This window comes from Oncorhynchus nerka, linkage group LG18 (assembly GCF_034236695.1).
Source record: "Oncorhynchus nerka isolate Pitt River linkage group LG18, Oner_Uvic_2.0, whole genome shotgun sequence".
NCBI classification, from domain to species: Eukaryota; Metazoa; Chordata; class Actinopteri; order Salmoniformes; family Salmonidae; genus Oncorhynchus; species Oncorhynchus nerka.
In genome coordinates this window covers 84,069,450-84,086,260 of record NC_088413.1, presented here as the reverse complement: position 1 = coordinate 84,086,260, position 16,811 = coordinate 84,069,450, and the positions used below count along the sequence as shown (strand labels likewise).

The window sequence follows — 16,811 nt, the reverse complement described above, 5'->3', positions numbered from 1 at the left end:
GATGTCCTGTTCTGATTCTAAATGGGAGGGATGTCCTGTTCTGATTCTAAATGGGATGGATGTCCTGTTCTGATTCTAAATGGGATGGATGTTTTTTTTCAAAATGGGATGGATGTTTTATTCTAAATGGGATGGATGTTCTGATTCTAAATGGGAGGGATGTTCTGATTCTAAATGGGAGGGATGTTCTGATTCTAAATAGGAGGGATGTTCTGATTCTAAATGGGAGGGATGTTCTGATTCTAAATGGGAGGGATGTTCTGATTCTAAATGGGAGGGATGTTCTGATTCTAAATGGGAGGGATGTTCTGATTCTAAATGGGAGGGATGTTCTGATTCTAAATGGGAGGGATGTTCTGATTCTAAATGGGAGGGATGTTCTGATTCTAAATGGGAGGGATGTTCTGATTCTAAATGGGAGGGATGTTCTGATTCTAAATGGGATGGATGTTCTGATTCTAAATGGGATGGATGTTCTGATTCTAATTGGGATGGATGTTTTGATTCTAAATGGGATGGATGTCCTGATTCTAAATGGGATGGATGTCCTGATTCTAAATGGGATTAATGATGTCCAATATCTGATGATTCTAAATGGTATAGATGTTCTGATTCTCAATGGGAGGGATGTTCTGATTCTAAATGGGAGGGATGTTCTGATTCTAAATGGGAGGGATGTTCTGATTCTAAATGGGAGGGATGTTCTGATTCTAAATGGGAGGGATGTTCTGATTCTAAATGGGATGGATGTCCTGTTCTGATTCTAAATGGGATGTCCGTTCTGATTCTAAATGGGATGTCCGTTCTGATTCTAAATGGGATGGATGTTTTGATTCTAAATGGGATAGATGTTCTGATTCTAAATGGGATGGATGTCCTGTTCTGATTCTAAATGGGAGGGATGTCCTGTTCTTATTCTAAATGGGAGGGATGTCCTGTTCTGATTCTAAATGGGATGGATGTCCTGTTCTGATTCTAAATGGGATGGATGTCCTGTTCTGATTCTAAATGGGATGGATGTCCTGTTCTGATTCTAAATGGGATGGATGTCCTGTTCTGATTCTAAATGGGATGGATGTCCGTTCTGATTCTAAATGGGATGGATGTTTTGATTCTAAATGGGATAGATGTTCTGATTCTAAATGGGATAGATGTTCTGATTCTAAATGGGATGGATGTCCTGTTCTGATTCTAAATGGGAGGGATGTCCTGTTCTGATTCTAAATGGGATGGATGTTCTGATTCTAAATGGGATGGATGTCCTGTTCTGATTCTAAATGGGATGGATGTTTTTTTTCAAAATGGGATGGATGTTTTATTCTAAATGGGATGGATGTTTTATTCTAAATGGGATGGATGTTCTGATTCTAAATGGGAGGGATGTTCTGATTCTAAATGGGAGGGATGTTCTGATTCTAAATAGGAGGGATGTTCTGATTCTAAATAGGAGGGATGTTCTGATTCTAAATGGGAGGGATGTTCTGATTCTAAATGGGAGGGATGTTCTATTCTGATTCTAAATGGGAGGGATGTTCTGATTCTAAATGGGATGGATGTTCTGATTCTAAATGGGATGGATGTTCTGATTCTAAATGGGATGGATGTTCTGATTCTAATTGGGATGGATGTTTTGATTCTAAATGGGATGGATGTCCTGATTCTAAATGGGATGGATGTCCTGATTCTAAATGGGATTAATGATGTCCAATATCTGATGATTCTAAATGGTATAGATGTTCTGATTCTAAATGGGAGGGATGTTCTGATTCTAAATGGGAGGGATGTTCTGATTCTAAATGGGAGGGATGTTCTGATTCTAAATGGGAGGGATGTTCTGATTCTAAATGGGGTGGATGTTCTGATTCTAAATGGGGTGGATGTTCTGATTCTAAATGGGGTGGGTGTTCTGATTCTAAATGGGGTGGATGTCCTGTTCTGATTCTAAATGGGGTGGATGTCCTGTTTTGATTCTAAATGGGAGGGATGTTCTGATTCTAAATGGGAGGGATGTTCTGATTCTAAATGGGAGGGATGTTCTGATTCTAAATGGGAGGGATGTTCTGATTCTAAATGGGAGGGATGTCCTGTTCTGATTCTAAATGGGAGGGATGTCCTGTTCTGATTCTAAATGGGAGGGATGTCCTGTTCTGATTCTAAATGGGATGGATGTCCTGTTCTGATTCTAAATGGGATGGATGTCCTGTTCTGATTCTAAATGGGATGGATGTCCTGTTCTGATTCTAAATGGGATGGATGTCCTGTTCTGATTCTAAATTGGATGTCCGTTCTGATTCTAAATGGGATGGATGTTTTGATTCTAAATGGGATGGATGTCCTGTTCTGATTCTAAATGGGAGGGATGTCCTGTTCTGATTCTAAATGGGATGGATGTCCTGTTCTGATTCTAAATGGGATGGATGTCCTGTTCTGATTCTAAATGGGATGGATGTCCTGTTCTGATTCTAAATTGGATGTCCGTTCTGATTCTAAATGGGATGGATGTTTTGATTCTAAATGGGATGGATGTCCTGTTCTGATTCTAAATGGGAGGGATGTCCTGTTCTGATTCTAAATGGGATGGATGTTCTGATTCTAAATGGGATGGATGTCCTGTTCTGATTCTAAATGGGGTGGATGTTCTGATTCTAAATGGGGTGGATGTTCTGATTCTAAATGGGGTGGATGTTCTGATTCTAATGGGATAGATGTTCTGATTCTAAATGGGATGGATGTCCTGTTCTGATTCTAAATGGGATGGATGTCCGTTCTGATTCTAAATGGGATGGATGTTTTGATTCTAAATGGGATAGATGTTCTGATTCTAAATGGGATGGATGTCCTGTTCTGATTCTAAATGGGATGGATGTTCTGATTCTAAATGGGGTGGATGTCCTGTTCTGATTCTAAATGGGATAGATGTTCTGATTCTAAATGGGATGGATATTCTGATTCTAAATGGGATAGATGTCCTGTTCTGATTCTAAATGGGATGGATGTCCTGTTCTGATTCTAAATGGGATAGATGTTCTGATTCTAAATGGGATAGATGTTCTGATTCTAAATGGGATAGATGTTCTGATTCTAAATGGGATAGATGTTCTGATTCTAAATGGGATGGATGTCCTGTTCTGATTCTAAATGGGATGGATGTCCTGTTCTGATTCTAAATGGGATAGATGTTCTGATTCTAAATGGGATGGATGTTCTGATTCTAAATGGGATAGATGTTCTGATTCTAAATGGGATGGATGTCCTGTTCTGATTCTAAATGGGATAGATGTTCTGATTCTAAATGGGATGGATATTCTGATTCTAAATGGGATGGATATTCTGATTCTAAATGGGATAGATGTCCTGTTCTGATTCTAAATGGGATGGATGTCCTGTTCTGATTCTAAATGGGATAGATGTTCTGATTCTAAATGGGATGGATGTTCTGATTCTAAATGGGATGGATGTCCTGTTCTGATTCTAAATGGGATGGATGTTCTGATTCTAAATGGGGTGGATGTTCTGATTCTAAATGGGGTGGATGTCCTGTTCTGATTCTAAATGGGATAGATGTTCTGATTCTAAATGGGATGGATATTCTGATTCTAAATGGGATAGATGTCCTGTTCTGATTCTAAATGGGATGGATGTCCTGTTCTGATTCTAAATGGGATAGATGTTCTGATTCTAAATGGGATGGATGTTCTGATTCTAAATGGGATAGATGTTCTGATTCTCAATGGGATGGATGTTCTGATTTGATTCTAAATGTGATGGATGTTCTATTCTGATTCTAAATGGGATGGGTGTCCTGTTCTGATTCTAAATGGGATGGATGTTTTTTTTCTAAATGGGATGGATGTTTTGATTCTAAATGGGATGGATGTTCTGATTCTAAATGGGAGGGATGTTCTGATTCTAAATGGGAGGGATGTTCTGATTCTAAATGGGAGGGATGTTCTGATTCTAAATGGGAGGGATGTTCTGATTCTAAATGGGAGGGATGTTCTGATTCTAAATGGGAGGGATGTTCTGATTCTAAATGGGATGGATGTTCTGATTCTAAATGGGATGGATGTTCTGATTCTAAATGGGATGGATGTTCTGATTCTAAATGGGATGGATGTTCTGATTCTAAATGGGATAGATGTTCTGATTCTAAATGGGATGGATGTCCTGTTCTGATTCTAAATGGGATGGATGTCCTGTTCTGATTCTAAATGGGATAGATGTTCTGATTCTAAATGGGATGGATGTTCTGATTCTAAATGGGATAGATGTTCTGATTCTAAATGGGATAGATGTTCTGATTCTAAATGGGATGGATGTCCTGTTCTGATTCTAAATGGGATAGATGTTCTGATTCTAAATGGGATGGATATTCTGATTCTAAATGGGATAGATGTCCTGTTCTGATTCTAAATGGGATGGATGTCCTGTTCTGATTCTAAATGGGATAGATGTTCTGATTCTAAATGGGATGGATGTCCTGTTCTGATTCTAAATGGGAGGGATGTCCTGTTCTGATTCTAAATGGGATGGATGTTCTGATTCTAAATGGGATGGATGTCCTGTTCTGATTCTAAATGGGATGGATGTTCTGATTCTAAATGGGATAGATGTTCTGATTCTAAATGGGATGGATGTTCTGATTCTAAATGGGATGGATGTCCTGTTCTGATTCTAAATGGGATGGATGTTTTGATTCTAAATGGGATAGATGTTCTGATTCTAAATGGGATGGATGTCCTGTTCTGATTCTAAATGGGATGGATGTTTTGATTCTAAATGGGATGGATATTCTGATTCTAAATGGGATAGATGTCCTGTTCTGATTCTAAATGGGATGGATGTCCTGTTCTGATTCTAAATGGGATAGATGTTCTGATTCTAAATGGGATGGATGTTCTGATTCTAAATGGGATAGATGTTCTGATTCTAAATGGGATAGATGTTCTGATTCTAAATGGGATGGATGTCCTGTTCTGATTCTAAATGGGAGGGATGTCCTGTTCTGATTCTAAATGGGATGGATGTTCTGATTCTAAATGGGATGGATGTCCTGTTCTGATTCTAAATGGGATGGATGTTCTGATTCTAAATGGGGTGGATGTTCTGATTCTAAATGGGTTGGATGTCCTGTTCTGATTCTAAATGGGATAGATGTTCTGATTCTAAATGGGATGGATATTCTGATTCTAAATGGGATAGATGTCCTGTTCTGATTCTAAATGGGATGGATGTCCTGTTCTGATTCTAAATGGGATAGATGTTCTGATTCTAAATGGGATGGATGTTCTGATTCTAAATGGGATAGATGTTCTGATTCTCAATGGGATGGATGTTCTGATTTGATTCTAAATGTGATGGATGTTCTATTCTGATTCTAAATGGGATGGGTGTCCTGTTCTGATTCTAAATGGGATGGATGTTTTTTTTCTAAATGGGATGGATGTTTTGATTCTAAATGGGATGGATGTTCTGATTCTAAATGGGAGGGATGTTCTGATTCTAAATGGGAGGGATGTTCTGATTCTAAATGGGAGGGATGTTCTGATTCTAAATGGGAGGGATGTTCTGATTCTAAATGGGAGGGATGTTCTGATTCTAAATGGGAGGGATGTTCTGATTCTAAATGGGAGGGATGTTCTGATTCTAAATGGGAGGGATGTTCTGATTCTAAATGGGAGGGATGTTCTGATTCTAAATGGGATGGATGTTCTGATTCTAAATGGGATGGATGTTCTGATTCTAAATGGGATAGATGTTCTGATTCTAAATGGGATGGATGTTCTGATTCTAAATGGGATGGATGTCCTGTTCTGATTCTAAATGGGATGGATGTTCTGATTCTAAATGGGATGGATGTTTTGATTCTAAATGGGATGGATGTTCTGATTCTAAATGGGATGGATGTTCTGATTCTAAATGGGATGGATGTTCTGATTCTAAATGGGATGGATGTTCTGATTCTAAATGGGATGGATGTTCTGATTCTAAATGGGATGGATGTCCTGTTTTGATTCTAAATGGGGTGGATGTCCTGTTTTGATTCTAAATGGGATGGATGTCCTGTTTTGATTCTAAATGGGAGGGATGTTCTGATTCTAAATGGGATAGATGTTCTGATTCTAAATGGGATAGATGTTCTGATTCTAAATGGGATGGATGTCCTGTTCTGATTCTAAATGGGAGGGATGTCCTGTTCTGATTCTAAATGGGATGGATGTTCTGATTCTAAATGGGATGGATGTCCTGTTCTGATTCTAAATGGGATGGATGTTCTGATTCTAAATGGGGTGGATGTTCTGATTCTAACCCGTTAAGGTCAGTGTCCATGTGGAAACACGTGATTGGGTTTGGTTAAGGTCAGTGTCCATGCGGAAGCACGTGATTGGGTTTGGTTAAGGTCAGTGTCCATGCGGAAGCACGTGATTGGGTTTGGTTAAAGTCAGTGTCCATGCGGAAGCACGTGATTGGGTTAGGTCAGTGTCCATGCGGAAACACGTGATTGGGTTAGGTTAAGGTCAGTGTCCATGTGGAAACACATGATTGGGTTAGGTCAGTGTCCATGTGGAAACACGTGATTGGGTTAGGTTAAGGTCAGTGTCAGTGCGGAAACACGTGATTGGGTTAGGTTAAGGTCAGTGTCCATGCGGAAGCACGTGATTGGGTTAGGTCAGTGTCCATGCGGAAGCACGTGATTGGGTTAGGTCAGTGTCCATGCAGAAACACGTGATTGGGTTAGGTTAAGGTCAGTGTCAGTGCGGAAACACGTGATTGGGTTAGGTTAAGGTCAGTGTCCATGCAGAAACACGTGATTGGGTTAAGGCCAGTGTCCATGCGGAAGCACGTGATTGGGTTAGGTTAGTGTCCATGCGGAAACACGTGATTGGGTTAGGTTAAGGTCAGTGTCCATGTGGAAGCACGTGATTGGGTTAGGTCAGTGTCCATGCAGAAACACGTGATTGGTTTAGGTTAAGGTCAGTGTCAGTGCGGAAACACGTGATTGGGTTAGGTTAAGGTCAGTGTCCATGCAGAAACACGTGATTGGTTTAAGGTCAGTGTCCATGCGGAAGCACGTGATTGGGTTAGGTTAGTGTCCATGCGGAAGCACGTGATTGGGTTAGGTTAGTGTCCATGCGGAAACACGTGATTGGGTTAGGTTAAGGTCAGTGTCCATGCGGAAACACGTGATTGGGTTAAGGTCAGTGTCCATGCGGAAACACGTGATTGGATTGGGTTAGGTTAAGGTCAGTGTCCATGCGGAAACACGTGATTGGGTTAGGTTAGTGTCCATGCGGAAACACGTGATTGGGTTAGGTTAGTGTCCATGCGGAAACACGTGATTGGATTGGGTTAGGTTAAGGTCAGTGTCCATGCGGAAACACGTGATTGGGTTAGGTTAAGGTCAGTGTCCATGCGGAAGCACGTGATTGGGTTAGGTTAAGGTCAGTGTCCATGCGGAAACACGTGATTGGGTTAAGGTCAGTGTCCATGCGGAAACACGTGATTGGGTTAAGGTCAGTGTCCATGTGGAAACACGTGATTGGGTTAGGGTCAGTGTCCATGTGGAAACACGTGATTGGGTTAGGTTAAGGTCAGTGTCCATGCGGAAACACGTGATTGGATTGGGTTAGGTTAAGGTCAGTGTCCATGCGGAAGCACGTGATTGGGTTAGGTTAAGGTCAGTGTCCATGCGGAAACACGTGATTGGGTTAGGGTCAGTGTCCATGCGGAAACACGTGATTGGGTTAAGGTCAGTGTCCATGCGGAAACACGTGATTGGGTTAGGGTCAGTGTCCATGCGGAAACACGTGATTGGGTTAAGGTCAGTGTCCATGCGGAAACACGTGATTGGGTTAGGTTAAGGTCAGTGTCCATGCGGAAACACGTGATTGGGTTAGGTTAAGGTCAGTGTCCATGCGGAAACACGTGATTGGGTTAGGTTAAGGTCAGTGTCCATGCGGAAACACGTGATTGGGTTAGGTTAAGGTCAGTGTCCATGCGGAAACACGTGATTGGGTTAGGTTAAGGTCAGTGTCCATGCGGAAACACGTGATTGGGTTAAGGTCAGTGTCCATGCGGAAACACGTGATTGGGTTAGGTTAAGGTCAGTGTCCATGCGGAAACACGTGATTGGGTTAAGGTCAGTGTCCATGCGGAAACACGTGATTGGGTTAAGGTCAGTGTCCATGCGGAAACACGTGATTGGGTTAGGTTAAGGTCAGTGTCCATGCGGAAACACGTGATTGGGTTAGGTTAAGGTCAGTGTCCATGCGGAAACACGTGATTGGGTTAAGGTCAGTGTCCATGCGGAAACACGTGATTGGGTTAGGTTAAGGTCAGTGTCCATGCGGAAACACGTGATTGGGTTAGGTTAAGGTCAGTGTCCATGCGGAAACACGTGATTGGGTTAAGGTCAGTGTCCATGCGGAAACACGTGATTGGGTTAGGTTAAGGTCAGTGTCCATGCGGAAACACGTGATTGGGTTAAGGTCAGTGTCCATGCGGAAACACGTGATTGGGTTAAGGTCAGTGTCCATGCGGAAACACGTGATTGGGTTAAGGTCAGTGTCCATGCGGAAACACGTGATTGGGTTAGGTTAAGGTCAGTGTCCATGCGGAAACCAGTGCACTTAAAGAGGGCGGTGAATGGAGATGTGATTAAAGGTGAAATAAAATATGGCATAGAAAATGTAATGTGTTAACTTTGACAGCCCTAATTGTAACACACATGTTGCAAACTTTCAAGACTCAACATATGCAAGAACATTCACATCGACCACACGGTGGCGCTGTAACAGGCACATGTTTATCTCTTGATCTGTTTGACTCGGTGATGAAATTTGGCACACATGCTCAGGGATATGAGTCTAGCTTAACCCACGCAATATCTTAAGACACCTTCGGCCCGATTTTGGATGAATGATGCATCTTGCTATGGAGATACAGCATTTTAAAATCCCACTGATTGGCCCAAGGGGGGGGGGCGTTGCATCATTCATGGGGATGACTTGTTTACTGTGTCCTTGTTGGATATTAATGTTCCTGATGTTTAAATGTGGAATATTTCCCTCTTTAGGCAGAGCAGTGTAATGTCCAGTTGAACCTGTGCTAACCCTGTGTTGTCTTCATCAGGGTGTCTGAACGACAGCGTGCGTCTCAGTGTGGTTTCGGCCCCAGTGGCGGTGTTGGGGTACAGTGGCCTGAAGACCCAGAGGAGAGACCGAGGGAGGGGAGGGCACCGGAGAGGAGGCCTACATCTACTACACAGTCTGACTGAGGGGGGTAGACACGTCAGAGGACAGACAGACAACTCCAGCAAACTGAAGACAGAAAGTAGCAGACCCAGAATAGAGGGTAGGAGGAGCCTGAGGAAGGAGGCCCCAGAACCTGAGCAGCAGCAGAAGAGCATTAGCAGGAGGAGAGAGGAGGACCAGGGAATGGAGGAGAGGAGGAGGAGGAGGAGAGGAGAGGAGGACCAGGGAATGGAGGAGAGGAGGAGGAGGAGGAGAGGAGAGGAGGACCAGGGAAGGGTGGAGAGGAGAGGAGAGGAGGACCAGGGAAGGGTGGGTAGGAGGAGGAGGAGAGGAGAGAAGGAACAGGAAATGGAGGAGAGGACAGGAGAGGAGGACAATGGAACAGAGAGGAGAGGAGGAGAGGAAAGCTCTCCAATCAAAGCCAAAACCAGACTGGGGTCAAAGGCCAGTGAGAAACCAGCCAGTAGGGTCAGTGATATGACTGATGCTAAACCAGCCAGTAGGGTCAGTGATATGACTGATGCTAAACCAGCCAATAGAATGAGTGAAGCTAGGGTTAGGTTAACTAGGATCAAGGTTCATCATGTGACTGAGGCTAGGGTCAGGTTAACGAGGGTTAGGGTTACTGATCATGTGACTGAAGTGAAGGGGAGGAAGGTGAGGCTCAGCGGAACAGACAGCCAATCTGATCCTAGAGACACCAATGTATCCATGACAACCAAACACAACAGTTGGCTGGCCAGTGGGCCTGGTGGAAGCCATCTTAAGAACTGGGGTAAGTTCAGAATCCCGAAGAGGAGCGAGAGGCCAAAGGAGGAGCCATCAAACCCCAACCCCCCACAGCGCAGACCACTGCACAGTGAGCCGTCGTACCCCAGGAGACGACTCCGTACAGAGAGCGATGGGTACTCTTCTGCTAACTCTGAAACTCCGCCCAGTGGGCTGGACATGAAGGCATGTCTGAAGAGATGCCACGCCCACCAGCTGAGGGGTGGGGCCTATGGCTCTGACATCATCCACCAAGGGGTTCTAGCCTCCTGATGACATCATCCTGCTGAGATGCAACACTTGAAACAAACAGCACCATGTTTATAGAAAATGAAGCTAGCCCAAGGTTGCTTTTTATAATCAAATTTACAGAACTGATATTTATTTTATCATTTGTAAGGTTGTATATATTTTCAATTATCAATAAAAAGTTAAGATTATTTTTCAGTGAATGTATTATAACAATTAACTCTAGACATGCTCATAGCCTCAACAAAATCACACGACAACTGTTTTTTGTTGAAGCATAAGCCATGTATTTAATTTGTAGTTTGGAAATCACATTATAGCACTTGCAATCAAAGAATGGTCAAGCATTAATGATTAGTAGAAAATGAATGGAAATTTAACCTGAAAACCATACAATGAGTCAGAATAATATTTCTAGAAACCCTTGAACCAACAGGGGCTGATGCTGTGGAGGTGTTTGGGTATTTAACTAGACATTGTCAGGAAGGTTAGTGTTTAAGCGATCGCTGAAGTGTTGGATGGTGGGATCGACGTTTAAAGGTAATTTTTGATTGAGTGGACAAATGCTGCCTCCACTAACACTGACCTTCAGCGGTTTGAATAGAACCCCATGAGCAGTCTGATCTAGGACCTGTCTGAGGCAAAACGGCCCAGAGCTTAAGACTGAAACCACTTGTCTGTGACAATCTTTATTATTAGTGTTTGCACTAAGACAGGATGGCTGGGCTTGGAATAAATTATTTTTACAGAAAAATATTTTGTACCATTGACGGCTGCATCATTGTTCTGTCATGTCTTAAATAAATTCACTCTTAAAACACCTCAATGTGTTTCCTGGACAGGTTAAGGGATCTGGAATCAGCGGTCATTAGACAATGTGTAAATGTTCCAGATTTTTCTCCAGCAGATCGTGGACCACAAACTGGACAAAAAATTAGAGTGTACTGAACTAACTTCAATAAAGTCTTCTTTATTCCGGTATTAAAGCCACAGGTACATATAGAGGTCAGCAGCGACGTGATGGGAGTTTCAGCTCTGAACAGGTGGGCATCACATTACTCAAATGAAAACAATATGCAGTACTTGCCTATAGTAAACGTAAGTCAAGACTTATCCATAGTGCCTTACGATATTACTTCAGATAAAAACAGTTTCAACCTGGTACTAACAATATTCCAGTATTTTCATTTTGGTCTTTCATACACACACATATATATATATATATATACACACACACATAAAACTACTGGGGAGAGGAATGATGAGACTAATGCTGTATCTGTCTGAGGTGCCATGTTGTCTTTGTGCTTTCTACCACAGTGCAGACGAGTTACAGACAAACACAACAGGTACAAGCTGAGTGGAAGGACCCGATTGGTTGAATGAGCTGTTGAGAAAATCCCTGATGAGAGAGACATACAGTGCTGTCAGCCATGTTGAAAACATTATTATGGAGTTGGGTCATGTTCTGCTGCAGGTCAGCGTCTCTAGACCCGAACCTTCAGGCCTCTCTTGGAGCGTTTAGAGGCTCCAGGTCAGGGGTCATCGTGCTCCTGGCAGCAGAGTTGTCCAGTGTGGAGCCAGGGCCGTAGCGCCCCCTCCTGGTGGTTCTTGCAGAATGAGTTGGGGCACAGCTGGCAGAAGGCCTCAGATGGCTTCCCACACACGTCACAGTGGTGCCACGGGCAGTCCCAGCGCCCTGAAATATAAACAACATACACTGAACAAAAATATAAAAAGCAACATTTAGTGTTTTTTCATGAGCTGAAATATATAAAACAATCCCTGAAATGTTATATTCAAAAAGCTTATTGTCAATGTTTGCATTTCTCCTTTGCCAAGATAATCCATCCACCTGACAGGTGTGGCATATCATGATCATTACACTTGTGCTGGGGACAATAAAAGGTCACAAATAGTGCTGAGGATTATTTCTGTCTGTAATAAAGCCATTTTGTGGGTAAAAACTGATTCTGATTGGGTGGGTCTATGCCCACCCATGGCTGCCTCACTGCCCACCCATGGCTGCTCCCCTGCCCAGTCACGGCTGCTCCCCTGCCCAGTCACGGCTGCTCCCCTGCCCAGTCACGGCTGCCCCCCTGCCCAGTCACGGCTGCCCCCCTGCCCAGTCACGGCTGCCCCCCTGCCCAGTCACGGCTGCCCCCCTGCCCAGTCACGGCTGCTCCCCTGCCCAGTCATGTGAAATCTATAGATTAGAGCCCAATGAATTTATTTCAACTGACTGATTTGCTTCTATGAACTATAACTCAGTAAAATCTTTGAAATGGTTGGATTTTTGTTCAGCATATACACTACCGTTCAAAAGTTTGGGGTCACTTAGAAATGTCCTTGTCTATTAAAATAATATTGATTGATCAGAAATACAGTGTAGACATTGTTAATGTTGTAAATGACTTGTAGCTGGAAACTGCAGATTTTTTTATAGAATATGTACAGAGGCCCATTATCAGCAACCATCACTCCTGTTTTCCAATGGCACGTTGTGTTGGCCTTTTAAAATTATAAACTTGGATTAGCTAATTGATCATTAGAAAACCATTTTGCAATTATGTTAGCACAGCTGAAAACTGTGTCTGGCATCTTTAATCAGGATAACAAAGAACTTTCTTCTGAAACTCGTCAGGCTATTCTTGTTCTGAGAAAGAAAGGCTATTCCATGATAGCGAGAAATTGCCAAGAAACTGAAGATCTTGTACAACGCCTGGCTTCTACTCCCTTCACAGAACGGCGCAAACTCTAACCAGAATAGAAAGAGTGGGAGGCCCCGGTGCACAACTGAGCCGGACAAGTACATTAGTGTGTCTAATTTGAGAAACAGACGCCTCAAGTCCTCAACTGGCAGCTTCGCAAAACACCAGTCGTCGCGTCAACAGTGAAGAGGCGACTCCGGGATTCTAGGCAGTTGCAAAGAAAAAGCCATATCTCAGACTGGCCTATAAAAAGAAAAGATTAAGATGGGCAAAAGAACACAGACACTGGACAGAGGAACTCTGCCTAGAAGGCCAGCATCCCAGAGTCGCCTCTTCACTGTTGACGTTGAGACTGGTGTTTTGTGGGTACTATTTAATGAAGCTGCCAGTTAAGGACTTGTGAGGTGTCTCTTTCTCAAACTAGACACTGATGTACTTGTCCTCTTGCTCATTTGTGCACCGGGGCCTCCCACTCTCTTTTCTGGTTAGAGACAGTTTGCGCTGTTCTGTGAAGGGAGTAGTACACAGCGTTTCTCATAACAAGAATAGTGACGAGTTTCAGATTAAAGTTATTTGTTTCTGGCCATTTTGAGCCTGTAATCAAACCCACAAATGCTGATGCTCCAAATACTCAAATTGTCTAAAGGACAGTTTTCAGCTGTGGTAACATAATTGCAAAAGGGTTTTCTAATGATCAATTAGCCTTTTAAAATGATACACTTGGATTAGCTAACACAATGTGCCATTGGAACACAGGACTGATAATGGGCCTCTACGCCTATGTAGATATTTCATAAAAAACAAATCTTCCGTTTCCAGCTACAATAGTCATTTACAACGTCTACACTGTATTTCTGATCAATTTGTTATTTTAAATTGACAAAATTGTTTGCTTTTCTTTCAGAAACAAGGACATTTCTAAGTGACCAGTATTACAATCGGAAAGTATTCAGACCTCGACACTGTTACGTTACAGCCTTATTCTGAAATGGATTTAAAAAACAGTTCCTCAATCTACTACACACAATACATCACAATACCCCATAATGACATCACAATACCCCATAATGACATCACAATACCCCATAATGACATCACAATACCCCATAATGACAAAGCAAAAAGAAGTAGACATTTTTTCAAATATATTAAAAATAAACTGAAATATCTATTTACAAATATTCAGACCCTTTACTCAGTACTTTGTTGAAGCACCTTTGGCAGCGATTACAGCCTGGACTCTTGATGCTACAAGCTTGGCACACCTGTATTTGGAGAGTTTCTCCCATTCTTCTCTGCAGAAGCTCTGTCAGGTTGGATGGGGAGTGTTGGTGCACAGCTATTTTCAGGTCTCTCCAGAGATGTTCGATCGGGTTCAAGTCTGGGCTCTGACTGGGCCACTCAAGTTTATTCAGACTTGTCCCGAAGCCACTCCTGCATTGTTTTGGCTGTGTGCTTAGGGTTGTTGTCCTGTTGGTAGGTAAACCTTCTCTCTGGAGCAGGCTTTCATCAAGCATCTCTGTACTTTGTTCCGTTAATCTTTCCTTCAAATCCTGACTAGTCTCCCAGTCCATGCTACTGAAAAACAGCCCCACAGCATGATGCTACCACCACCATGCTTCACCGTAGGGATGGTGCCAGGTTTCCTCCAGACGTGACGCTTGGCATTCAGGCCAAAGAGTTCAATCTTGGTTTCATCAGACCAGAGAATCTTGTTTCTGATGGTCAGACTCCTTTAGGTGCCTTTTGGCCAATTCCAAGCAGGCTGTCACGTGCCTTTTACTGAGGAGAGGTTTCCATCTGGCCACTCTACCATAAAGGCCTGATTGTCGGAGTGCTGTAGAGATGGGAGAAAAAAAAAAGTACAGCCATCTCTAAAGAGGAACTCTGTCTGAGTGACCATCGGGTTCTTGGTCCCCTCCCTGACCAAGGCCTTGGTGTTTCCAAGCTTCCATTTAAGAGGCCACGGTCTTCTTGGGGACCTTCAATGCTGCAGAAATGTTTTGGTTGAGAGAACGCCAAGAGTGTGCAAAGTTGTCATCAAGGCAAAGGGTGGCTACTTTGAAGAACTTCAAATATAAAATATATTTTTGATTTGTTTAACACTTTTTTGGTTACTACATGATTCCACGTGTGTTATTTCATAGTTTTGATGTCAACACTTATTCTACAATGTAGAAAATAGTAAAAATACAGAAAAACCCTGGAATAAGTAGGTGTCCAAACTTTTGATTGGTACTGTACACAGTCCAGGCGCCCTGAAATATAATATACACATAACATTAGAATATCCATCTATCCAGAGTTAGAAGTTTGGGTCTACCGAAGGGTCTCTTGGTTCGGTCCAGGCAGGAGAGGTGGAAGGCCTTGGTGCAGCTCCTCTTGTCACACAGAACCAGCTGCCCTCCGTCTCCACAGCGGAAACACTCGTCCTCAGACTCCTTCCCCTCGTTCCGCGTCCGACGCTTCTTCACTTTCTTCTTGGCTTTCTTCCCCTTGGGCTCCGCGGCCTGGAAACCGGAGGCCTGGACAGGACACAACAGTCAGTCAGTCAGAGGCCTGGACAGGAAACAACAGTCAGTCAGAGGCCTGGACAGGAAACAACAGTCAGAGGTCTGGACAGGACACAACAGTCAGTCAGAGGTCTGGACAGGACACAACAGTCAGTCAGTCAGAGGTCTGGACAGGACACAACAGTCAGTCAGAGGCCTGGACAGGAAACAACAGTCAGAGGTCTGGACAGGACACAACAGTCAGTCAGTCAGAGGTCTGGACAGGACACAACAGTCAGTCAGTCAGAGGTCTGGACAGGACACAACAGTCAGTCAGTCAGAGGCCTGGACAGGAAACAACAGTCAGTCAGAGGTCTGGACAGGAAACAACAGTCAGTCAGTCAGAGGTCTGGACAGGAAACAACAGTCGATGGTCTGGACAGGACACAACAGTCAGTCAGTCAGTCAGAGGCCTGGACAGGACACAACAGTCAGTCAGTCAGAGGTCTGGACAGGACACAACAGTCAGAGGCCTGGACAGGAAACAACAGTCAGTCAGTCAGAGGTCTGGACAGGAAACAAGAGTCAGTCAGTCAGAGGCCTGGACAGGAAACAACAGTCAGTCAGAGGTCTGGACAGGAAACAACAGTCAGAGGTCTGGACAGGAAACAACAGTCGATGGTCTGGACAGGAAACAACAGTCAGAGGTCTGTTAGATGACCCCGTGGAACAGATGGAACTCTTGAGGTCCATCTTTTATAAAGTATGGATGTTCAAAATCTACTCGTCTTTTCTGTATGTACCAAGAGAAGCCAACTCACCTTTGGCCGGTCTCCAAGGAAACCACTACAGTTGGGAGCCCCACAGCGACACACAGTCTTCTCGTTACCAAGGCAATCCAGGTTGTAGTTGAAGGTGAGCTCTGTCCCTGTATACCACAACAATAGAATATTACCACAACTAACCCTGACGTTATGTCAATAAACCAAACAGCATTAGACGTTTGGTCATTGAGTAAAGTATTTTACAATAATGACCTAACCAAGGAGATGGTTGATTCTCACCAGCAGGGATGTCACAGACAGCGAAGAGCCCAACCCTGGTGTCTCCATTCACCGTCCATTTCTGCGTCTCACAGTTGGGCTGGCAGCTGTGGTTCATGAAGCGGGAGTAGTTTCCTTTAGGGCCGGCGTCTATGATCCGATCCTGGAAACACAGGTCAGGCTGGTGAAGAGGTATGCAGTAACAGATGAAGATTGATACAGCTGTAGATGTGTAGTATTGAAGTAGAGCTACAGACGTGGAGTATTGAAGTAGAGCTACAGACGTGGAGTATT

The 16,811-nt window shown here is 43.4% G+C and overlaps 2 protein-coding genes across 10 annotated transcripts in view; one reads left to right on the top strand and one right to left on the bottom strand.

The window, feature by feature from the left end:
- jade1 (jade family PHD finger 1) overlaps positions 1-11,091 on the top strand; it is a 111,945-nt gene extending 100,854 nt beyond the window's left edge. For all 5 annotated transcript variants that reach the window (XM_065004463.1, XM_065004459.1, XM_065004461.1 and 2 more), the window contains one exon: positions 9,133-11,091. In XM_065004463.1, coding sequence (XP_064860535.1) covers positions 9,133-10,295 — 1,163 coding nt within the window. In that variant the 3' untranslated portion in view covers positions 10,296-11,091. The remainder of the gene's footprint in view (positions 1-9,132) is intronic.
- Positions 11,092-11,221: 130 nt separating this feature from the next.
- Positions 11,222-16,811, bottom strand: part of nsd2 (nuclear receptor binding SET domain protein 2) — a 69,009-nt gene continuing 63,419 nt past the window's right edge. For 3 of the 5 annotated variants that reach the window (XM_065004454.1, XM_065004455.1, XM_065004457.1), the window contains 4 exons: positions 16,539-16,680; positions 16,296-16,402; positions 15,306-15,507; positions 11,222-11,991 (listed from right to left, as the gene is read on the bottom strand). In XM_065004454.1, the coding sequence (XP_064860526.1) occupies positions 11,807-11,991; positions 15,306-15,507; positions 16,296-16,402; positions 16,539-16,680 (636 nt within the window). In that variant the 3' untranslated portion in view covers positions 11,222-11,806. Of the gene's footprint in view, positions 11,992-15,305; positions 15,542-16,295; positions 16,403-16,538; positions 16,681-16,811 lie in introns of those variants that run through there. The other 2 variants (XM_065004456.1, XM_065004458.1) reach the window with 2 other exon arrangements.